The 26255-nt window shown below is 40.7% G+C and overlaps 1 protein-coding gene across 1 annotated transcript in view; it reads right to left on the bottom strand.

The window, feature by feature from the left end:
• The window catches only part of TDRD5 (tudor domain containing 5), an 80963-nt gene extending 60856 nt beyond the window's left edge, over positions 1-20107 (bottom strand). Inside the window, exons 1-3 of the mRNA XM_018059985.1 lie at positions 19616-20107; positions 18394-18801; positions 16296-16489 (exon numbers count right to left, since the gene is read on the bottom strand). Coding sequence (XP_017915474.1) covers positions 16296-16489; positions 18394-18801; positions 19616-19847 — 834 coding nt within the window. The 5' untranslated portion in view covers positions 19848-20107. The remainder of the gene's footprint in view (positions 1-16295; positions 16490-18393; positions 18802-19615) is intronic.

Below are 26255 nucleotides of genomic sequence, written 5' to 3'. Positions count from 1 at the left end.
GAAGACCCCGCAGAGCCTGTGTGCGAAGTCAAGAGTCCATGTACCGCAGCAAATGTTTTTAATAAAATAAAAGGGAAAGAGTCCAACAATTAGTTCATTGTGATCTTCTGAATTTCAAAGATAACGACAGGCATTGACAAGCATATAGCAAGTTTACCTGCAAAGGAAGATGAGTAGACTCGTGTGAGGTCTCTCCAGCACAGGAAATGCCAAAAAAAAGAAGAGAGACCTAAAAAATGGGGAAATCACTAAGAAAGGAATGGAGTGAAAACTATCTTTTGGCAGTAGGACTATGAATAACTTTTTTAGGCTGAGTTTTCTGTGTTAAAAAGTCTCTACCTCTAGAACCAAAGTTATGACCTCCACCCTCCTGCCATAAACAACTTGAGTTACAGATGAGTTACAGATGTTAAATAACAGTGTACAACTGAGTGGAGAGCCCTAAACTGCCCCACCTGGCAGCCTGGAGAATTTTCAGTCTGCAGCCCAGAAAGAGGTAATAGAAACAGATGAACTGAGGAGACATATTCGAGTTTGGGAAGGACGAGGATGCTAATATATGGATAGGTATGGAGTAGAGGGACTGGCACAGACAGTGATAGCTCTAGAGATCTGTAGAGGGACCCCCGAAGTTTCTGGATGACAAGTGATCTATACATAAGGCAGGGGGGAAGGGGATGTACTCTGAAACTGGTGAAACAAACAAGAAGCAACAGGCCACACAACACCCAGAGCTCACATGGAGCTGAGAAAAATTAACTGTTTCCACTAAGGAAGAGGTTATGTATGGATATGAGAGCTGGACTATAAAGAAAGCTGAGCACTGAAGAACTGATGCTTCTGAACTGGTGTTCTTCTCCAACTGGTGTTGGAGAAGACTCTTGAGAGTCCCTTGGACTGCAAGAAGATCCAACCAGTCCATCCTAAAGGAAATTAGTCCTGAATATTCATTGGAAGGACTGATGCTAAAGCTGAAACACCAATATTTTGGCAAAGAACTGACTCATTGGAAAAGACCCTGATGCTATGAAAGACTGAAGGCAGGAGAAGAAGGGGATGACAGAGGACGAGACGGTTGGATGGCATCACTGACTGGACAGACACGAGTTGAGTAAGCTCCAGGAGTTGGTGATGGACAGGGAAGTCTGGCGTGCTGCAGTCCATGGGGTCGCAGAGTCAGACATGACTGAGCAATTGAACTGAACTGACTAAGGCAGAATGGAAGGACCTCCTCTTAACACATCCAGGTGACTCCTCAGAAAGGAAATGCCTCAGTGGTGGAGCCAAATTAGCCCTAGACTGAAGGTTTCTTTGAACTAGAAGTCTTAGTCTACTAAGGATTCCATAGCAAAATAACAGACATTAGGCGGCTGCAAACAACAGAAATTCATTTCCTCACAATTCTGGAGGCTGGAAGCCCAACATCAGGCTTCCATCTGAAAAATAAAATTGTTCCTGTTGTTTAGTTGCTCAGCTGTGTCCAACTCTTTGCAACCCCACGGACTGTAGCCTATTCCTCTACAGGTTCCTCTGCCCATGGGATTCTCCAGGCGAGAATACAGGAGTGGATTGTCATTTCCTTCTCCAGGGGATCTTCCCGACCTAGGGATCAATCCCGTCTCCTGCACTGGCAGATAGGTTCTTTACCACTGAGCCACCAGGGATAAAATATTGCTTGCCATATCAGTAAATAAAGGATGTTGCAGCCACCAGCAATTTGCAGCCACCCAGACATGGATCCTAAGGGAGAAATAAGGAATGCCCACCATCTGGCAGCCATCAGAACACAGCTACACTCGACAGTACAGCTTAAGAAAACATGGAACACTGGCCCCAAATAGCTGAGGAAATGATTTCAGTGAGCCCAGACTCTTGCACCTTCCCCTATGCAGAAAGATCCTAACTAAATTCCGTAACTTGAGCTATCTAGTTTTCTTTTATTAACAGTAGCCTTTTGTTCCGACTACCTGGTATTATTATAAAAACTCTTATATATCCTTCCCGTCCCCCACCCTGCACCTTCCTCTTCAGAACAGTTTCCTCAGCATTTATCTGAAAGGCTGTCTCCTAGGCTTGAAATACTAAGAATGTCTGCTGAAAAGAACTCTCAGCTCTTGGGTTGTGTATTTTTTCAGTTGACACAGCACAGCTGGATCCTGGTAAGGATTCTCTTTCTGACTTGCAGATGGCTGACTTCTTGCTGTATGCTCCCACGGCTTTTCCTTGTTATATACACATGGAGAAGGAGAGCAAGCTCTCTGGTTTCTCTTCTTACAAGGGCACTTAATCCTGTCATGAGGGTTCCACCCTCACAACTTCATCTAAACATAATTGCTGCCCAAAGGCTCCATTTCCAAATACTAACACATTGGGGGTTAGGGCTTCAACATATGAATTTTAAGGTAACAAAATTCAATGGATAGTAAACCCTCTAACCTAACCATAACCCTCTAGGGCTCAGTAGTATCCGACTCTTTGCAACCCCATGGACTGTAGCACGCCAGGCTCCTGTCTGTGGAATTTTCCAGGCAAGAATACTGGAATGGGTTGCCACTTTCTGCTCTTGGGGATCTTCCTGACCTAGGGATCAAACCCACGTCTCTTGCATCTCCTATATTGGCAGGCAGATTCTTTACCAAGTGTGCCACCCAGGAAGCCCCAGTACTTGCCCTAACAAGTCTTAAAAAAGCAAAACTCAAAATAATCAATTGAGCCCAAGTAAATTAACTGAGTGAAGCTCAACAATGAAAACTTCATAATGTCTAGCAGCTAATTAAAGTTGCCAGCCATGCACCGAGGTAGGAGAATATGACCATATCAAAAAGGAAAACGGGATTCCCTGGCAGTCCAGCGGTTAGGGCTCCACGCTTCCACTGCAGAGGGCACACATTAATCCTTGGTCAAGGAACTAGGATCCCAGATGATGCAGTGCATCCAAAAAATGGTTACATATATAAGGAAAGCATGAAAACAATAAAGAGATAAAGGATATAAAAAAGATCTAAGTGGAATATGCAGAAATGAAAAATATCTAAAATGAAAAATAATCTGAATGGGATTAAATGCAACAGAAGATCACTGTTATCAAAATACTTTAAAGCAAAACAAAAATGTGTTAAGGAGCATATAACATACATACAATTAAAATGTATCACAACAGCACAAAAGATGGGAAAAGTGAAATGTAAATCTATTGTTCTAAAGTTCTTAATCTACATGAAATAGTGTAATATTAGGCAAGGAACAACTGTGATAAATTAAAATATATGTTAAAAGCCCTAAAGCATCCATATCCACTAAAAATATTTTTTAAAGAGTTACAACTAATAAACAAATAACCGCAATAAAATAGAATCATAAAAAATAGCTAACTGGGGACAAGATAAGGATGTCCTCTCTCACTGTTGCCTCTCAACGCTGTTTTTGGAGGAAATGGAAAGCACAGCTGACACTTGAACAACATGAATTTGAACTGCATGGATTCACTTACAGATTTGTTTCAACAATATATAAAATTATTGAGATTTATAAAAATCTGAATAAACTTGTAGGTGAACTGTGTAGCACAGAAATATTCAAAAAAATTTTAAAACATATGTCATGAACGTATAAACTACATGCAGATACTGGTCTATCCGTACACAGGCATTAAGATGAGTGACATTTAAGATAAAATTAACAATGTGTCCATTTTCTTACTGTTTTATAACTGTACTTTCAAAGAATTAAATTAGTGTGCAATATACCTTTCCTAATTGGAGAAACTGCTCATCAGCCTATAGCTACAGATAAGTGGTTTTTTTAAAAAATGTAACAATGTTCCCAAAACTGTATTATGCATGTAACTATAATGCTGTATGTCATAAAAATTTTATGACAAGTCATAGTGTTGTGTATAGGCTAGGCAACCATGAAGCAATCATATCAATTACTTAAGGCTATCATAAAACAATCATATTGCTGCTTCTACAATATCAATGTATGAATCACTATACCTATAATTAACATTAATTTGTTTCACATTATCTTTTTTGACATCTAGTGTTAATAATATATATAATACATACAGTGTTTTGTATCATGTAAGACATTATTAATGTAAGTACTGACAGATGATTCATCCTATAAACAATGTAAACTTATGATATTGATAAGTAAACACATTTTTCTTATGCTTTTCTTTAAAACTTTTTTCTCTAGCTTCCTGTATCATAAGTATGTGCTTAGTCACTCAGTTGTATCCGACTCTTTGAGACCCCCTGGACTGCATCCTGCCAGGTTCCTCTGTCCAGGGGATTGTTTAGGAAAGAATACTGGAGTGGGTGGCCATGCCCTCTTCCAGGGATCTTCCCAACTCAGGGACTGAACCCAGGTCTTCTGCATTGCAGGCAGATTCTTTACCGCTGGAGCCACCAGGGAAGCCCTGTATCGTAAGTATACAGTATATAATAACATTTAATATCCAAAACATGTTAATCAACTGTTTATATTATCAGACTTCTGGTCAAAGGTAGGCTATTAGTAGTTGTTTTGGGAGGAATCAAAAGATATATGCAGATTTTTGACTGTGCAAGGGGTGGATGCCCCCAACCCTCACAGTATTCAACAAGGGCAACTGTACAATAATTCAGAAGGAAGAAATATAACTATCTCTGCTTGAAGATGACATATCTGTCTATACAGAAATTCTAAAGAATCAACAAAAAAAACTAGAATGAATATGCAATGATAGCAATGTTGCAGAATACAACATTAATAAGACAAAAGCTAATCACTTTCTTATATACCAGCAAGGAAGAAGTGGAACTCAAAAGTAAAAACACATGACCATTTAAGTCAGTGCAACCAAAATGAAATACTTTGGTATCAGTTTAGTTCAGTCGCTCAGTTGTGTCCGACTCTTTGCTACCCCATGAATCGCAGCACGCCAGGCCTCCCTGTCCATCACCAACTCCCAGAGTTCACTCAGACTCATGTCCATCGAGTCCGTGATGCCATCCAGCCATCTCGTCCTCAGTCGTCCCCTTCTTCTCCTGCCCCCAATCCCTCCCAGCATCAGAGTCTTTTCCAATGAGTCAACTCTTCACATGAGGTGGCCAAAGTACTGGAGTTTCAGCTTTAGCATCATTCCCTCAAAAGAAATCCCAGGAATTGTATGAAGAATAATACAAAACTCTGATGAAAGATATCAAAGAGCTATTAATACTACTAAATAAATGGAGAAGTATTCCATGTTCATGGATAGGAAGACTTAATGTCATCAAGAGGTCAGTTCTTCCCAATTTGATCTACAGATTCAATCCAACCCCAATCAAAATCCCAGCAAGCTTTTTGGGAGATATCAACAAACTGATTCTAAAATTTATATAGAGAGACAAAAGACCCAGGATAAGTAACTCAATATTGAAGGAGAAGAACAAATTTGGAGGACTGGACTTTCCTGGTGGTACAGTGGCTAAGACACCACACTCCCAATGCAGGGGGCCCAGGTTCAGTGCCTGGCTGGGGAACAACGAGACCCCAACTGCCACAGCTAACAGTTTTCTTGCCACAACCAAAGAGTTTGTATCTAAAGAATCTGCGTGCCAAAACTTAAAAGTTAAAAACTTAAAAAAGAAAAAGATCCCACCCATCACAAACAGAAGACCCCGCATGCCACAAGAAGGATGGAAGATCCTGAGTGCTGCAGCTAAGACCCAGCCAAATAAAAATAAACATTTTTTAAAAATTGGAGGACTGACATTATCTGACTTCAAGACTTACTATAAAGGTACAGTAATCAAGATACCTTGGTAATGGCAGAAGAACAGACAAACAGACCAACGGAATAGAACAAAGAATGCTGAAACAGATCCACAAAAATACAACCAACTCATCTTCGACAAAGAGAAAAAGCAATACAACAGAGTGAAGAGAATCTTCAACAATGGTGCTGGAACAACTGGACAGCCACATGCAAAAAAACTGACTCCAGACAGAGACCTTACACCCTACACAAAAATTACCCCAACATGGATCACAGACCTAAGTGTAAAATACAGACTATTAAAATTCCTAGACAATAACATTAGAGAACATCAAGATGACCCTGGGTATGATAATGACTTTTTAAGATACAACACCAAAGATATGATCTATTAAAAAAAAATAACTGACAAGCTGGACTTCATTAAAATAAAAAGCTTCTGCTCTAAGACAGAATATAAAGACAGTGAAAAGAAAAGTCACAAACTGCAAAAAAAAATTACAAAATATATATCTGATAAAGACTTGTCAAACAAAACATACGAAGAACCATTAAAACTCAACAATAAGAAAACAAACAACTTAATTAAAAACAGGGCAAAATATCTGAACAGACATTTCACCATAGAAGATATACAGATAGCAAAGTAAGCATATTAAAAGATGTTCAACACAATGTCATTAGAGAAGTGTAAATTAAAACAACAATGAGGTATCACCATACAGCTAGTATATCAGTTGCTCAGTCGTGTCCAACTCTTTGCAATCCCATGGACTGCAGGCCAGGCTCCTCTGTCCATGGGATTCTCCAGGCAAGAATACTGGAGTGGGTTGCCATTTCCTTCTCCAATACAGCCAGTAGAATGATCAAAATCCAAAACATTGACAACACCAAATGCTGATGGGGATGTGGAGCAACAGGAACTCTCACATTGGTGGGAATGCAAGATGATATAGCCACTTTGGAAATCAGTTTGGCAGTTCCTTGTAAAACTAAACTCTCATCATATAATCAAGCCATCATGCTCCTTGGTATTTACTCAAAGGAGCTGAAAATTAATGTCTACACACAAAACTGCACACAGACTGTTTCCAGCAGCTTTATTCATAACCAAAACCTGAAAGCAAACACGATGTCCTTCGGGAGGTAAATGGATAAACCGCAATATATGCACACAATGGACTATTACTCAGCACTAAAGTGAAATCAGCTAAGAGGCCATGAAAACACAAGGAGAAACTTTAAATGCATATCATTAAATGAAAGGAGGCAATATAAAAAGGCAACATACTATGTGATTCCAACTATAGTGCATTCTGGAAAAGGCAGAACTATAGAAACAGTAAAAAGATCAGTGGTTGCTATGGGCTAGAAAGGAGGAAGAGAAGAGCTCATAGAGCACAGAGAATGTGAGGGGCAGTGAAACTATACAGTGTGATATTACAATGTGAATATATGTCATTACACATTTGTCAAAATCCACAGAATTTACAGTATCAGGAGTGAACCCTAATGTAAACTACAGACTTTGAGTGATTATGATGTGTCAGTAAAGGTTCAACTGTAACAAAGGTATCACTCTGCTGCAGAAAGCTCATGGTATAGTGAGAGACCCTGCCTGAACGTAGGAGCAGGGGAAATATGGGGACTCCATGTATTTTCTATTCAAGTTTGCCGTGAACTTAAAACTGCTCTAAAATTTTTATTTTTGAAAATTAATCCAGAAGAAAAAATAGGGAAAAACCTGCAAAAATCAGATTTAAAACACAAAAATCAGATTTAAATCACTAAATATACATGGTATAAACATGCCCATTAAATGACAGAAACTGACAGAGTAAATAATAAAGCAAGACAACCAAATACTATCTTAAGGAAACACATTTGAAATATAAAAGAAGTATGTTAAAAATAAAAATATATAAAAATATACAGTGTTAACATCTAAAGAATGCTAGCATCACTGTGGCAATATAAAACAAAGTAAACTTCAAAACAAGGAATATCATGAGCAATAAAAAGGGGTATTTCACAATGATAAACAGGGCAATTCATCAGGACATACATAAATCCTAAATATTGGACTGACTAAAATAGTTCATTCAAGTTGTTCCATAAGATGTTATGGAACAAACTTTTTGGCCAACTCAATATATATGCACCTAACAGAGATTTATATCTAAGGCTAAAAAGTAAAATAAACAAATCCACAACTATATTTAAATATTTCAACACTGATCCTGCAGCAATTAAAGGAAAAACTAGGAAAACATCAGCGAAAATAAAGAATTCCTGAATGGTACTATAACCAACTTTACTGACATTTATAGAACACTCTACCCAAATATATTAGGTTGGTGCAAAATTAATTGCAGTTTTCCATTGTTGAACTTTGCTATTTGATATTGGAATACATTCTTAAATAAATGTGGTTATGTTATACATCACTTTAATATATACATCACTTTATGGGTTTTTGGTAATTACTTATTATTTGCTGCGTATCCTACAATTCAAGTCAATTCTGACATTGGAGACAGCATTCAGATTCCATGGCCCAGTTCCACAAGGCTGAGTTCTGCAAGATTGAACACCCATGGCATCCTTTGACGTTAGATGACAATTCCAAGTCCAGGCTGCCACCTGAGCAGTGGCTATAAAGCAGGTTTCCATAACCCTCTCCTTGGGTTCAATTTAATTTGCTATAATGGGTCACAGAACTCAGAGAAACATTTCAATTACTAGATTACTGGTTTATTATAAAAAGATATTGGCGAAAGAAATGACAACCCATTCCAGTATTCCTGCCTGGAGAATCCCATGGACAGAGGAGCCAAGTGGGCTACAGTCCATGGAGGTCACAGGGAAGTTGGACACGAGTTAGCAACTAAACAATGACAACAATAAAAGGGTAGAACTCCACACCACACACAAAAGTAACTCAAGGTGAACTAAAAATCTGAACCTAAGATCAGAAACCATAAAAATCCTGGAAGAAAACTTAGATGATGAGCTCCTTGTCCTCAGTCTTAGAAATGACTTTTTGGATTTGACACTGAAAGGAAAGGCAGCAAAGGCAAAAACAAACAAGGAAGACTACATCAAACTAAAAACCTATGGCACAAAAAAGAAGACTATCCAAAAATGAAAGAGAAAATATTTGCAAATCTTACATTTGATAAGGTACGAATGCTCAAAATATATAAAAGAACTTCCACAACTCACCATCAAAGAAAAAAATAACCCTAAAAACTTCAACTAAAAAAAAGCAGAGGATCTGAATAGACATTCCCCCCGCCCCCCGCCCCCACCGAATGTACAGAGAGCCAACAGGTAAGTGAAAAGGGGCTGCCTGATACAAACAATCATCTTCCCTGGTGGCTCAGATGGTAAAGAATCTGTCTGCAATGCAGGAGACCTGGGTTTGATCCCTGGGTTGGGAAGAGCCCTTGGAGAAGGGCCCACTCCAGTATTCTCAACTGGAGAATTCCACGGACAGAGGAGCCTAGCAGGCTACAGTCCACGGGGTCACAGAGTTGGACAAGACTGAGGGACTAACACAGGGAATGCAAACCAAACCACAATGAAATATCACCTAACACCTGGTAGAATGACTATTATCAAAAAGACTAGAAATAACAAGTACTGATGAAGATGTAGAGAAAAAGTCATTCTTGTGCACTGTTGGTGGGAATGTAAATTGGTGCCTATACCATACAAAATGGTATAAAGAGGCACCATATCATCCAGCAACCTCTGGGTATTTATCTGAAGGAAACAAAAATACCAACTCAAAAAGGTATCTGCATACCCATACTATTTGCAGCATTTACACTATTTAAGGGTTCACTGACAGACATAAAGAAGCTGTGGAATATGTGTATTAGCCATAAAGCAAGGCGGAAATCCCACAATTTGTAATAACAATGAATGAACCTTGAGGGCATCATGCTAAGTAAAACAAGTCAGTCAAATACTGCATGATCTTACTTACATGTGAAATCGGTTCAACAAAAACAATAAAGAAAACTAAACTCATAGAAACAGAGAATAGATGGGTGGTTGCCAGAGGCAGCATGCAGGGGGTGGGCAAAAGAGGTAAAGGTGCTCAAAAAGTACAAACTTCCAGTTATAAACTAATTAGTCCTGGGGATGTAATGGACAGCATGGTATTTCTTTTATATATAAATATATATATACACACATAGGTATTAACTGTATACTAATAATACTGTATTCTAAAATTAAAAGTTGCTGAGAGTAAATCTTAAAAAGTCCTCACCACAAGAAAAAAAATTTTAACTCTGTGTGGTGATAGATGTTTAGTACACTTATTGTGATCATTTCACAATACATACATATATCTAATCCTGTTTTAATCCTATTGTATGAAGCTAATATAATCTTATATGTCAATTATATGTTTTGTTAATGAATGAAAAATAAATAAAAAGATATAACTCAATAAAAGTCAAATGGAAGAGATACAGAGGGCAAGGTATGTGGGAAGGACTGCAGAATTTTCACGCCTTTTCCTAGCATGCCACTCACCCAGAATCTCTATATGTTCACCACACCAGAAGCTTTACAAACCCTCTGGGGTTTTCATGGAGTCATCGTTATATCAGCATGACTGATTAACCATTGGCTATGAATGAAATTAATTTCCAACTCTTCTACCCTCCTAGGAGGTTTAGAGCTGGACTGAAGCTTTCTAACCTTCCAAAACTAACACCCAAAAAAGATGTCCTTTTCATTATAGGGGACTGGAATGCAAAAGTAGGAAGTTAAGAAACACCTGGAGTAACAGGCAGATTTGGCCTTGGAATATGGAATGAAACAGGGCAAAGACTAATAGAGTTTTGCCAAGATAATGCACTGGTCATAGGAAACACCCTCTTCCAACAACACACAAGAAGACTCTACACATGGACATCACCAGATGGTTAACACTGAAATCAGATTGATTATATTCTCTGCAGCCAAAGATGGAGAAGCTCTATACAGTCAACAAAAACAAGACCGGGAGCTGACTGTGGCTCAGATCATGAACTCCTTATTGCCAAATTCAGACTGAAATTGAAGAAAGTAGGGAAAACTGCTTGACCATTCAGGTATGACCTAAATCAAATCCCTTATGATTATACAGTGGAAGTGAGAAACAGATTTAAGGGCCTAGATCTGATAGAGTGCCTGATCAACTATGGAATGAGGTTCGTGACACTGTACAGGAGACAGGGATCAAGACCATCCCCATGGAAAAGAAATGCAAAAAAGCAAAGTGGCTGTCTGGGGAGGGCTTACAAATAGCTGTGAAAAGAAGAGAGGCAAAAAGCAAAGGAGAGTGCTCGCTTCGGCAGCACATATACTAAAATTGGAATGATACAGAGAAGATTAGCATGGCCCCTGCGCAAGGATGACACGCAAATTCGTGAAGCGTTCCATATTTTAAAAAAAAAAAAAAAAGCAAAGGAGAAAAGGAAAGATATAAGCATCTGAATGCAGAGTTCCAAAGAATAGCAAGAAGAGATAAGAAAGCCTTCTTCAGTGATCAATGCAAAGAAATAGAGGAAAACAACAGAATGGGAAAGGCTAGAGACCTCTTCAAGAAAATTAGAGATACCAAGGGAACATTTCATGCAAAGATGGCCTCGATAAAGGACAGAAATGGTATGGACCTAACAGAAGCAGAAGATATTAAGAAGAGGTGGCAAGAATACGCAGAGGAACTGTACAAAAAAGATCTTCACGACCCAGATAATCATGATGATGTGATCACTAATCTAGAGCCACACATCTTGGAATGTGAAGTTAGGTGGGCCTTAGAAAGCATCACTACGAACAAAGCTAGTGGAGGTGATGGAATTCCAGTTGAGCTGTTTCAAGTCCTGAAAGATGATGCTGTGAAAGGGCTGCACTCAATATGCCAGCAAATTTGGAAAACGCAGCAGTGGCCACAGGACTGGAAAAGGTCAGTTTTCATTCCAATCCCAAAGAGGCAATGCCAAAGAATGCTCAAACTACCGCACAATTGCACTCATCTCACACGCTAGTAAAGTAATGCTCAAAATTCTCCAAGCCAGGCTTCAGCAATACATGAACCGTGAACTTCCTGATGTTCAAGCTGGTTTTAGAAAAGGCAGAGGAACCAGAGATCAAATTGCCAACATCTGCTGGATCATGGAAAAAGCAAGAGAGTTCCAGAAAAACATCTCTTTCTGCTTTATTGACTATGCCACAGCCTTTGACTGTGTGGATCACAATAAATTGTGGAAAATTCTGAAAGAGATGGGAATACCAGACCACCTGACTTGCCTCTTGAGAAATCTGTATGCAGGTCAGCAGGCAACAGTTAGACCCAGACATGGAACAACAACTGGTTCCAAACAGGAAAAGGAGTACATCAACGCTGTATATTGTCACCCTGCTTATTTAACTTATATGCAGAGCCCATCATGAGAAATGCTGGACTGGAAGAAACACAAGCTGGAATCAAGATTGCCGGGAGAAATATCAATAACCTCAGATATGCAGATGACACCACCCTTATGGCAGAAAGTGAAGAGGAGCTAAAAAGCCTCTTGATGAAAGTGAAAGAGGAGAGGGAAAAAGTTGGCTTAAAGCTCAACATTCAGAAAACGAAGATCATGGCATCCGGTCCCATCACTTCATGGGAAATAGATGGGGAAACAGTAGAAACAGTGTCAGAGTTTATTTTGGGGGGCTCCAAAATCACTGCAGATGGTGATTGCAGCCATGAAATTAAAAGACACTTACTCCTTGGAAGAAAAGTTATGACCAACCTAGATAGCATATTCAAAAGCAGAGACATTACTTTGCCGACTAAGGTCCGTCTAGTCAAGGCTATGGTGTTTCCTGTGGTCATGTATGGATGTGAGAGTTGGACTGTGAAGAAGGTTGAACGCTGAAGAATTGATGCTTTTGAACTGTGGTGTTGGAGAAGACTCTTGAGAGTCCCTTGGACTGCAAGGAGATCCAACCAGTCCATTCTGAAGGAGATCAACCCTGGGATTTCTTTGGAAGGAATGATGATAAAGCTGAAGCTCCAGTACTTTGGACACCTCATGCGAAGAGTTGACTCATTGGAGACTCTGATGCTAGGAGAGATTGGGGGCAGGAGGAGAAGGGGACGACCGAGGATGAGATGGCTGGATGGCATCATGGACTCGATGGACGTGAGTCTGAGTGAACTCTGGGAGATGGTGATGGACAGGGAGGCCTGGCATGCTGCGATTCATAGGGTCGCAAAGGGTCGGACATGACTGAGTGACTGAACTGAACTTAACTGAACTACATAGTTGACTCCATTAGCAACCTAATGGAGTTAGGTTGAACCTAAGTAAGAATTAGCAATTCTTAGGTGCTTTCCAAAGTCACCTCATTAAAATAACAAAAGCCACCTTTATTGCTCTCTTTACTTAGGAATTTCCAAAGGTTTTAGGAGATCTGCGTGAGAAAAGGATGAAGACCAAATATATATTTCTTATAAAATCAGTGTCTTCCAACTCAATACAAAGAAATTTGATTTTTAAGAATGAGCAAAAGATAGGAAGAGACACTTCCAAGAAGATATACAAATGGTGTGTGCACGCATGCTCAGTTACTTTAATCGTGTCCAACTCTTTGCAACCCCATTGACTGCAGTTGGTGAGGCTCCTCTATCCATGGGATTTTCCCAGCAAAAAGACTCAAGTGGGTTGCCTTGCCCTCCTCCACGGGATCTTCCCAACCCTGGGATCAAATCCATGTCTTCTGCATCTTCTGCACTTCTTTACCCCTCAGCCACTGGGCAAATATACCCAATATTATTCATCCCTAGAGAAACTTCAGTTAAAGCCATAATGAGATACTACCATGCATCCACTTAAATGGCTACTGTTTTTTAACCTGATAATACCAAATGTTAATAGAGATGCAAGTGGAACTCTTATACATAGCTCACAAAGTAAAAATGTACAGCCACTTTGGAAAGAGTTTGGTAATTTCTTAAAAGTTAAACTTATTCTTTGACCCAAAAATCTAACTTTTAGGTATTGACCCAAGAGAAATTAAGCCAATGTTCACACAAAGTATAAGCAAATGTTCATAGCAGCTTTATTCATAATACCCCAAACAGGAAACCACCCAAATATTATCTAATGATGAATGGAAAATAAATTGTGGTATATCAATACAGAGAAACAATATTCAATAAGAAAAAGGAACAAACTACAGATACATATTGGATGAATCTCAAAAGCATCCAGTTAAAGAAACTAGACACAAAAAGTTGCGTATTATTTAATTCCATTCATATGAAACTCTTGGTAAGTCAAAATTATAGTAAGTATTGGTTGTCTGTAGCTGTAGTTGGGGAAAGAGATCAACTACAAAATGGCATGAAGGAATTCACGGGGGAAGACTGAAATGGTGTTTCTCGACTTTGATGGCAATTACACATCTAGATATATATGTTAAAACTCAAGCTGTACATTTTCAATGGACAGATTTTACCATATATAAATTAAGTTACTAAAGCTAATTTTTTTAAGTTATAGAAAAAAGGACTTTTTTAAAACTTTTTATTTTGTATTGGGGTATAACAAATTAACAATGTTGTGATAGTTTCAGGTGAACAGTGAAAGACTCGTTATACACATTACATGTATCCATTGTCCCCCAAACTCCCCTTCCATCCAGACTGCCACATAACATTAAAATAGTTTCATGTGCTATACAGTAGGACCTTGTTGGCTATCTGTTTTAAATATAGCAGTGTGTACATGCCCATTCCAAATTCCCTAAGTATCCTTTACCCCATTCTTCCCTCCTGGCAACCATAAGCTCAGTCTGTGAGTCTCTTTCTGTTTTGTAATAAGTTCATTTGTATCATTTCTTTTTAGATTCCACATATAAGGGAGGTCATACAACACTTCTCTGACTTACTTTACTCAATATGACACTCTCTATATCCATACATGTTGCTGCAAATGGTATTATTTCATTCTTTCTAATGGCTGAGTGTTATTCCATTGTATACATGACAAAAATTCAGCACCCATTTATGATAGAAACTTTTCGGAAAGTGGACACAGAGGGAACATACTTCAACATAATGCAGGCAATATATAACAAACCTACAGTTAGCATTGTACTTAATGGTGAAAAGCTGAAAGCATTCCCTCTAAGATCAAGAACAAGACCAGGTTGCCAACTCTTACCACTTTTAGTCAACAGTTTTGGAAGTCCTAGTTACAGCAATCAGACAGGAAAAAGAAGTAAAGGGAATCCAAATTGGGGAAGAAGAAGTCAAATGGTCACTGTTTGCAGATGACATGATACTATACATAGAAGATCCTAAAGATCTACCAGAAAACTACTAGAACTCATCAATGAATCTGGTAAGGTTGCAGGTTACAAAATTAATACACAGAAATCTATTGCATTTCTATACACTAACAACAAAAGATTAGAAAGATAAATTCAAGAAACAATTCCACTGACCACTGCAAGAAAAAGAATAAAATACCTAGGAATAAACCTACCTAAGGAGACAAAAGATCTATACTCCAAAAACTATAAGATACAGATGAAAGAAATAAAAGATGATACAAACAAGTGGAAAGATACACCAAGTTCATGGATTGCAAGAATCAATATTGCTAAAATGACTGTAATACCCAAGGCAATCTACAGATTCAATACAACCCCTATCAATTACTAATGGCATTTTTCACAGAACTAGAACCAAAAAAAATCTCAAAATCTGTATAGAGACACAAAAGACCCCAAATAGCCAAAGTAATCTTGAGAAAGAAAAATGTAGCTGGAGGAATCAGGCTCCCTGACTTCAGCCTATACTAGAAAGCTACAGTCATCAAAACAGTATGATACTGGCACAAGAATATTAATATAAATATAGCTCAATGGAACAGGATAGAAAACCCAGAAATAAGCCCATCCAACTATGGTTAATTAATCTATGACAAAAGAGGCAAGACTATACAATGCTGCAGAGACATCTCTTCAACAAATGGTGCTGGGAAAACTGGACTGTTACATGCAGAAATAAAGCACTTTTATGTCTTTAATTTCCATGACCTTATTTTGAGCTCTACTTGTTCATCTTGCAAACTTAACCGGGTTTTTGTTGGGTCTAGTCTAATAGTTTTTACTCAAAGTCCTTCAGCATTACAGTCACATTACCAGGACTGCAGTGTCAGGGCCAGCGTTCAGGTGAAGATACTCATGAGGTAAGTGGCAAATATGCTTCTATAACTTTGATGAGAAGATGGAACTAGAGATACAGATTTGGGAGTCATCTGCAGAAAATAGTAGAAACCAAGGAGTTGATAAAATTGTACCCTTCTCACTGCCAGGTCTCACTTCTTACTAAACCACAGAGCCACAAAACAATGCTTAAGTTAAATCTGAAATAAGTGAATGACTTGAATTTCAAAAGGGCAATCTTCCCTTGAGAGTTAAGTAATAACCACTAAATTTAAAGACAGTTTTGGTGTATTTACAGCTCCAAACTCAGACATCTTACCTGGTTTAATTTTTCACTGTGATTCAGCCTTGAAGTCTCCATTACATTTGATCTAGAATTCCTTTCCATGTCCAGTATTTGCTTTGGTGGTTCCATGTTTGAAGTGGGTTGTGAAAAGCATGCCTTTGCTACTGGGAAGCCTATGGGATAAGACCCTTGTTGCTTCATTCTAAAAGGTTGGGTGAAAATCTTACCTTTTGTGAATAAAAGAAGAGAGAAAAATTATCACTACCAATTTCTAGTTTATCTTCTGGTGGCTATATATAGAGGTTAGGCCCTTAGAACTAAAGAGTCAGCTTGCATTTTCATATTATGCTAAATCAACTTTACATACAATGGAAATGATTAGTCATCTACAGAACAAAACCAAGAGATAATAAGGTGTTACTGAAAGATTGGGGATTTCTAAAACTCTACTTAAGGACACCTGAAAATCATTACAAAGAGGCAGGACTCAATAGGTAAAAATCAAAAAAGCTGTATCTTGTTTAGGAGACCATTAAGTCTTCAAATAAAGAATCTGCTTGAATTATGCTTTTCAAACTGGATAACCATCTAGTGGTATGAGGGGAAAGGTGGAGAATGAAAAGCTACAGAATAAAGGATATTATCCTAGAGTATAGATTATTTTCTTCAAGATTAGCAGGTAGGGAAACACCACAGGAGAAAGGTATATTGTTAAAAAACATGAAAGATAACTGAACCCCAGCAAGGCCTAGCTCTTTTTTTACCCTAAGATCAAGCTGACAAGAGAAAAAAATTACTTCCAAGATATCCTGATGAGGAATAACGGACTATGGGTGGAGAAAATCAACAATTCAATCACTGGGAAGGAATATCCACCCCCTACAATTCATTAAATTGTCAAACTGCTTTATACAACTCAAACTCATAGAAGTTGAAGAGCATGAGTTACTCTCCCAAAGTTTAAGCACCTCAAGAATACTGACACAGGGAGCTCCCAGGTGGCCTAGTGTAGGATTCAGCACTTTTCACAGCTGCGGTCTGGGTTCCATCCCTGGTCATGGAACAGAGATCCCACAAGTGGCATGGCACAGCCAAAAAATTAAAAAAAAAAAAGAATACTGATGCCATTGAGGTTTAGATGCAAAACACTCAGTGGCCCCCATAGTCTTCCTTGACTAGAACCTGTAAACCCCCCACCATATCCTTGTCAAATTACACTTCCCATCACAATTTAAATATTGGTTTATAAATTCATGATAGTTTCATGATTTTTCTATATCAATCTAAAAACACAGATTTTGAGAAAAAGAAAAATCACTGAAATGGGCATAGAGTTCCCCAAATAGGCAGTGAATGGATTCTACACTGTCAAGGGTCTAGAGAGACATTTTATCAATAATCATATTAGTCTTCTGAGCCTTTAAGAGAGACAGTACTTGGGTAGGCAAAGCACTGAATGAGCAGTAATAAGAGTTCAGTACCTAACTTTAGCTGTATCACTTTTCTAGCCATGAAATTTTTGAAAAGTCATTCAACTTTCTTGAGTTTTGGCTTTCTGATCTGTAAGACAGTTACTCACCCAACCTGTCTATAGTATGAGAATCCAAGGTAAAATGCTATACAAATACAGTGGTTATCATTACACTACATAAATTAGTACAGTGCCTGCTAGGGCATCAAAGATTCAGTGATAGCCAAGATCAGATAGCAAATGCCACAGACCAGTATTATTTTTTAAACTTTTCATTTTCTATGCTATATCTTCTTTACCTGAACATACATAACTGTTAATTTATAGCACTCCAGAGAGAGCTGACCTTACGTTTTCATAATAGTAGCTACCACTTACTGTGGGCTTACTAAATGCCAGGCACTTTACAAATCTTGTCTCATTTAATCCTCAGCATGACTCCAAGAGCCAAGTATAATTATTATGGAGATGAGGGGACTAAGGGCTCAGCCATTTTAAGTAACTCGCCTGAGATAACACGGCTAGCAAGTGGTAGGGCTAGGATTCAACTTCAACAAACTAATGGAGCTTAGCCATTACATACATACATATATACACATATGTACAACAGCTCCAAAATTTGCTGATCTGTAATACGGTTACTTGTGCTAATGTGCTTACCTGCAGGCCATCCTCTCTGCTTTTCCTCTGATACACTCTTCTTCAGTGTCAACAAAGAACCTGCTCTGGTCTGCTCCACAGAAACAACATCTGAAGCAGCATTCAGCACTTCGAACATAGAGAGGAAGCCATACTGCACATACTGGAATGATCGTCCAAATCGATTGGCAAATGCATTTTCAAAATCAGAAAGGAGAACAGGAGACAACGCCAAGAGGTCTTTCAACTCGCTCTTCACAACAGCTGGAAGAATAGGGGGCACCCTTCCTCGGTAAGGTACTCGCCGGCGAGAGCTGGGACCAGAGCAAACACTGGCCCTTCCCTTCTGCACGGAGTTTCGAACCTTATGGTTGCTCTTCTGTTTTGCAACTAAATTTGCTATTCCTTTGGTGGACTCATCTGGGATGGCTTAGGAGGTGTGAAGAAAAAAAAAAAGAAGAAGAAATCATATTTAGGTGAAAACTGGCTCCCTTCTTCATTCTTTGCACCTGTGGTTATATAATTTTTTGTTCTCCAAGTAGCTTTGTATCTAGGTGGCAGGATAAACATGAATCCCTGGTTACTCCATTTCTTGTATTCTAGACAACAGCTTGTTAGCTTCTCTACTGGAGGATGGAGAACAGTGGAACCCAACGTGTTAACACTGCTACTAATTAACTCCTGAAAGATCTGAAACTCTAGAGATGAACAATAAACTTCCCTACAATGATGTTTTTGTGCCTCATGAAATTTAAAACAAGATTCCATTATTAAAAAGTCCCCTTAAGTTTCTCCTGACATAAGATGTTAAAACATGAAATCATATGCAAAACGTAGCTTTTGTGAAAGCACAGCATTCTGGGGAGGGTTTCCTGATTGCGCTAAAGATCTAACTCTGCCCACAACCTCAAAGGTGCCTATGATCTTTCTTCCCCTTCAAGAAAGTAAAATCCCCTGCCTGGAATGCAGGATACTTGCAGAGCTAGAACAATTCTTTAACAAGTGATTATTATTACAAAGTTCATAGACCTCCAAATCTTTTTTTTTTAATTTATATATTTGGCTACAACAGGTCTTCACTGTGGCATGTGGTTTCTTTAGTTGTGGCATGCAACTTCTTGGTAGCAGCATGCGGAATCTAGTTCCCTGATCAGGGATCGAACTCCAGCCTCCTCACTGAGAGCATGGAGTCTTAGCCACTGGACCACCAGGTAAGTCCCAGACCTCCAGATCTTAAACCTACCTTTCAGTATTACAGTACCATCCCCACAGGGGCAGACACTGACAACATCAGGCATGTCCAACACCAGCTCCATTATGGACCGATACCCAAGGATTCGGAGCGGCAAATGGTTGCCAACCATCAAAAGGTACTCCTTTTCCAGCTGCTGTGGGGTCAAACCATCTTTGGTGGAAATGAGAAGTGACCTTATTTCCTTCCTCAGGCATTCCTGTATACGCTCTTGTTCAGACATTGCACCCTACAAGATTTAAGACAGAATCATTGCTCATGAGGAAAAGCAGGCAAACCCAAGAGGAAAACAAATAATAAAAAGTTTAAAATGGCCCAAAGTGGAATATAAACAACTGAGAGGTCCATTTTAAAGGTAAACGAGGCAGAAACAATACCACGAAGGTGCTCTGAAACTTGGGTTTGGGAAAGCTCCTACATAATTCAAAGTCTAAATCCCAATCTGTGATGATTAACCCAAGTGTGCCTCACGAAATCCCTGCCGCGACCTAACGTGTGAAAAGTTTAAGTTCCTGGCCCGCTTTTTGGTGAAGCCTTAACTCTGCTTGTCCCGGATCTCACTCTACACTGTAGACTTCGTTGTCAGAGACTCTCTCGCCCACTCTTCCGGAACCAGGACTGGGAAGGAGGCACACGCAGCACGCCTTCCTCCACAGTGCGAGGACTGGGCTCCGCGGAATCACGCTCAGACAGCAGACTTTCTCCAGAGCCCAAACCTACGGAGAGACTCCCCGCGTCGTCTTCCAAGTCAACCACCTTGTCGTTGCGCGCCCTCTCCCAACTGTGCTCGGCTTGGGCGCGAGGTGTTGACCCCTCCCAACCCTACCTCCCAAAGTCCCTCAAGGGGACTGCCCACGGCCCTGGGTAAAAGAGGTAGGGGGGCGGGAAGCAGGCGGAGCACCCTTCAGCTGCCGACCCTGCCCGGCCGCCCCTCACCCTGGCGCTGCCGCTGCCGTTGCGGGCCTGGCAACGTCAAAGGCGCACACGAACTAGCAGCCACAGACCCGCAGCTGTGAGGCGGCCTGCGCGCCTGCGCACTAGTGCCTGAGGGCCCGCGAGGTGCGCTCCGGCCGCCGAGTTCCCGCCCCGAGGGCTCACGGCCGGTGGGACGGTTAGGTAGGACTGCTGGCTCCGGGATCTGGCCTGGGTTCGGTCCCAGTACTGGGGCCGCCTAGGTCCCCTCCCAGGCAGCCTTCTGGGATGGCCGGCGCCTACTTCTTGCAACGTGCTTGGGAGGCACGAGGTGAGGCAGCGCGCACAAGAACCCTTCCAAACGCCTCTAGGCCGGAGGAGGCTGCAAGGTCTTAGCCTAGGTGTGCCTCTCAATTGCCCGTGGCGCTTCTTTAAGAAGTGAAAAAGATGCTCGGGTCTGATCAGCAGATACTCTGATTCTAGCCGGTGTGGGTCTATTGGAGGAAATTTCAGGCAATTCTGATGCTTGGTGGAGAAGCGCTGCTGAGCTAGATAGATGCAGCTCCCAGCAGAGCGGAATGGGTGGGGCAACGAGGGCTTCCCGAATGAGTGGCGAACTTCAGTGGAGAACTTCACTGGAGAGAAAAGCGCTGGGAAACTAAAGAAGCGGATGTATTTGAGGAAATAACCTGGGGTGTATTTTACTGGATAGGTGGAGTAAGCCAGATGTATAAGGGCCTTCGGAGAAGGCAATGGCACCCCACTCCAGTACTCTTGCCTGGAAAATCCCATGGACGGAGGAGCCTGGTAGGCTCCAGTCCATGGGGTCGCTGAAGAGTCAGACACGACTGAGCGACTTCACTTTCACTTTTCACTTTCATGCATTGGAGGAGATGGCAACCCACTCCAGTGTTCTTGCCTGGAGAATCCCAGGGACGGGGGAGGTCTATGGGGTCGCTGAAGAGTCGGACACGACTGAAGCTACTTAGCAGCAGCATAAGGGCCTTGAAAACCAGATAATGGTAGTTTAAGAGGTATAGACTAGAAAGGCAGAGTATGAAGACTTTTACCTTAAAAATATACCATCTAATTAAAGGAATAAGAAAACCAAAATATAACCGAGGATGAGTCAAGAAAGAAACCAGAGCACACACATCTACTTTGACCTAAAATCCCAGGACATTAAGACAAAAGCTCTAAGGAACAAAATGTTCATCAATGAACCAAGAATACTGAGTAATCTCAGAAATACAGAAAAGATCTGTGGGCTAGTTTATAGCAAAACGGACAGGGCTAAATAGAAAATTAAAAGGAAAGTGATGAAACATTAAGAATGGATCCAGCTGGACACTACTCCAACCTCTGAATGACAGGTGTTACACAAACAACAGATGTTGGTGAGGGCTGGAAATCTGGAAAGAAGAAAATGTCTCAGATTTGAAGAAAAACACAAATTTTCAGATTAAATGGTTCCACTGAGTCCTTAGGATGACTAATAAACTTAAGATCCCATTATAGACAACATCCAGAAGAAAGAGAAGAGCTTTTATATAGAAATAGGTTACCTAGAAAGCAATGGAAATTATATTGCCATTGGATTTCTCAATGGAGCAATGTCTTTAAAGCTGAAACTGAAATCCTTAACCCAGCCAAATCAGCATTTAAATGGAACACCCGAAAATTCTGAAAATTTACCATCTCACTAAACAACCTGAGAGCAAAATGGACAATGAATTGAAAAACCATATCCCTGATTTTCACCCCGTTATCTATGATAATAGGTAACATATGGTGCACTTACTACATGCTCTTAATGTAGATTATCAAATTTTAACAATCTGAAAAAGTATAATTATGATGCCCACTTTAAAGAAACTGGCAGAAATTAACAAGGATATAAAAAAGTGATAGGCAATAAAAACAAAACTCTTGATCGAATCTAGAAAGTTATTGGTGCATAATGTGAAAATAAGAGATTTTTACCAAGATATTCTGGAGCTAAATCTCAGATCAATAACTGCAGCTGAGTGTCAGGGGCTGAGTTGCTTCAATAAGGGGACCCCATTTGGAACAGTTAAGCTACACTTGAAGTCATCACTTGCTTGGGTTTATAATGCACTGTCATTCTCTGAGAACTGTCAGACTTACGTAGTGGCTAAACTGGAATGAGGTGGGAACCATCACCTTAGCATCTTTCTTGCCTTTGATGGAGACACTCTGCAGGTATGTAGTAATGTTTTTGATGTACTATTTTGGCACATGACTTGGCATTTTCTACCAGAATAGCCCTTACTCAGTGAGTGACTGTGCCCATGTAAGAATTCTGTCAGTTGCTAAGATTACCTATTCCAGCTATTCACTTGGCAAGTAGGGTACTAACCACAGGATGAATTCACAGTCCTACTAGCCCTGCTCAAAGGTGAACTTGGACCAGAATTTAATTCATTTATCACCTAACCCCTATATTCTCAATGTTGACAGCACACAGTGACATTCGTGTTCTTTTGAAATTAGTGACAGTTACTAAGAAGTTTGAGTTCCTCCTGTTTTCCAGAACATTTATCCATAAGTGGTTCCAAGGCCTTTGGGGAAAGGCTGGAGAAAAGGTTTGCAGTACTTAGGTACAGTGTTTCAGCAGCATCCTTCTTTAAGAATATTTAGGCTACATTCCTGGGATCTGATTTAGTTCTTGTAACAGAACTGTCGAGTCCTGTTTCTCACTCAGAGTCCTCCGTTCCCCAGACCTAGAACTGTGTTTTGTTGGTTTGTTTGCTTTTGTAATTACACAAATCAAAAAGACTTAGTGAGTTGTTTGTTGATTTCATCCCTGGGACCCTACAATTACCACAACCAGACAGCTCTGTGAGTCAGACCAATGTGTTTCCCATCCTACTATGATGACCAGAGCACACTTTTCTTCTGTTAATTAACTGTTTCCACCTGGTCTCCTCCCATCCCCTGCCTGTATCTGGGAGGATATTTCCATTGCAGCTGCTCCTACCAGCATTCCTGCCTTAAAAAACAGCCAATAATGAGTTTTGTGTTGTGGTGTGTGTGTGTGTGTGTGTGTGTTTTAAGAATCTGAAGCTTTAATATATGCCCCATGACAAGTATGAGAGAATCTTTTGAAAACACTGTCCGTGAAGGAGGAGGTGAGTTAGAAGCTCATGATAGAACTTGGGCAGCATTCCAACCTCCCAAAGTTTAACATCATGCCCAACTTGGGGCCATTTGATGTCACTGTTCAGTTCTATTCCTCACAGCAATTACGCTAAACCTTTGCCATCCCTGTTAAACTTTTTTATGTATTCCTGCCTCACCACTTGAAAATGACTTGGCTCTGCCTCCCAAAGACACACACACAGAGAGGGAGAGATAGAGCGAAAAACACTTTCTTTCTGACATCCTCCAGCCATTCCTTCTTGGCCAAATTCTTGAATAAACAGTCCATGCTCGCTTTCCCCCACTTTTTCATCCACCAATCGCTACTCAATCCAAAGCACTCAGTCTGCTACTCTGAACATCTCAGTTTTATCAAAACCACCAACGACAAATCCTAAGAACTTTTCAATCTTTCCACGGTAGGTGATGGCTACTGTTTCCTCTCTGTGTCCCCTCCCTTTCTGAAAATCTCTCCTCTCTGGGTGTCTATAATGCTGCTTCATTGAGCTTGGCACCTAGGTTTCTGCTCTTATTTCTGTTATTCCATTAAATGTCCACACCTACCAGGGTCTGTCCTTGGCTCCTCCTTTTCAGTCTTCCCCCTCTTCCTGAGCGACCTTTTTCACTCCCACATGTTCAGCTTTGGCTCATGCCTTCCAAAACGCATGTTCATTCAAATAACACAGATTTTCTAGTTCCTACCATGTGCCAGGCAGTACTAGAATATGGAACTACAAGAGCAAGACAAAGTTCTGTTCTCCTGGACCTAACTAAAGACAAAAAGCAGATAAATATATAAAACATCAAGTAGCGATAACTTAAGAAAAATAAACCAGGGTAAGCCGGAGTGAGAAGGGGCTGCTTTAAACAGAGTATTTAGAAAAACACTGTTTAACCTCTAAGATAGGGATTCCCGACTTGTGGTTCCAGAGCATCAAAACAATCTAGAAACTTGTTAGAAATTCAGACCCCACCCCCGACTTGCTCAACTAGAACCTGGGGAAGGGGCAGGAAGAGCCCAACAACGCAGTTTAATTAGCCCTCCAGGTGATTCTGTGCTGTGCTTAGAGGCTCAGTTGTGTCCGACTTTTTGTGACCCCATGGATTATAGCCCACCAGGCTCCTTCTGCCATGGGGATTCTCCAGGCAAGAATACTGGAGTGGGTTGCCATGCCCTCCTCCAAGGGATCTTCCCAACCCAGGAATGGGTTCCCAGGAACCCAGGTCTCCCGCATTGCAGGCGGATTCTTTACCGTCTGAGTCACCAGGGAAGCCCAAGATCACTGGCGTGGGTAGCCTATCCTCTCTCCAGGGAATCTTCCCGACCCAGGTATAGGACAGGGGTCTCCTGTATTACAAGTAGATTCTTGACCAGCTGAGCTACCAGGGAAGCCCCGAGGTGATTCTGATCGCGGCTAAAGTGAGAACTGCAGTTCCCACCCTACCCCCACCCCTGATTCATTGTCCCGAATAGATTACTGGTGTGCGGTCCACCGGATTGATTTTCTCAGCCCGTAAGGGTAGCTTGAAGGCTGGGGGAAAAGGAGATGCTGGGGACCCCTCCGGTCAAAAGTAACCTCCACCCAGACTTTTCAGAAGGCGACCAAGTGGGGTCAGCTGGCATGCTCACAGGCCTCCAGGGAGCAAGGTAAGAGCCAGACACTCACTGAATTCTGCAAGAAGCTGGGTGCTGCCAGTTTTCTGCGTCCAGGAGCGCCAGACAAAGAGCGGATGAACGTCCCTTCCGGTGCGCAAGGAGGCTGCGCAGCGTAAAGCGAGGCCCACGAAGGGCGGGGGAGCGAGGTGGGGTTTCCTGCGCAGCGGGCTTGAGCCCTTGCAGCCAATTCCATGCCTGAAGTTTTATCTTTATTTTGAAATACTGGTTTGGAAAAAGTTTGGTTGAATTTGAAATCCACTTGTACCATACTCCAAAAGAAGGAGAAACCATTACAATGAGCCTGCCCACTGCAACTGGAAAGTAGCCAGGGATCGCTGCAACTGGAGAAAGCCTGTGGCAGCCACCAAGATCCAGCACAGCCACAAATAAAATAAATCTTTTTTTAAAAAGTGTGTGAACACATTTCTCATCCATGGTAACAAAAAATATTTAAAGCTTATCAAAAACCCTTGATTAGGAATTTCATGTAGTCGTTTGATCTGCTGGAAGGCCCAGTTCTTGAAGCCCTCTGAGAATCAGCTGCCCACCTCTTAATATGGTTTAAACTAGGTTTTCTCTGACTTTACTCAGAATTACTTGTCCCCTCCTTTGGGTCCTCATGGTAACATATAGATATCTGTGGTTCTCAACCAGGAGCAGTTTTGTCCCTATGGGACACTTGATAATGTCTCAGGGTTGGTACTACTGGCATCTTGTGGTAGGTAGAGGCCAGAGATGCTGCTAAAGATCTTACACAGGAAAGTCCCCTGCAACAGAGAATTATCTGGTCCAAAAGGTCAATAGGGCTGAGGCAGAGAAACCCTGGTGTAGATCTTTCTGTCATAACATACACACTTTATCACACCTGTATGTTTACACGTTTCTCCCTGTTAGACTCTC

Source organism: Capra hircus, chromosome 16 (assembly GCF_001704415.2).
Source record: "Capra hircus breed San Clemente chromosome 16, ASM170441v1, whole genome shotgun sequence".
In the NCBI taxonomy this organism is placed as follows: Eukaryota; Metazoa; Chordata; class Mammalia; order Artiodactyla; family Bovidae; genus Capra; species Capra hircus.
Note: the sequence above shows the minus strand (reverse complement) of the source record. Positions and strands in the feature narration are given on the sequence as shown.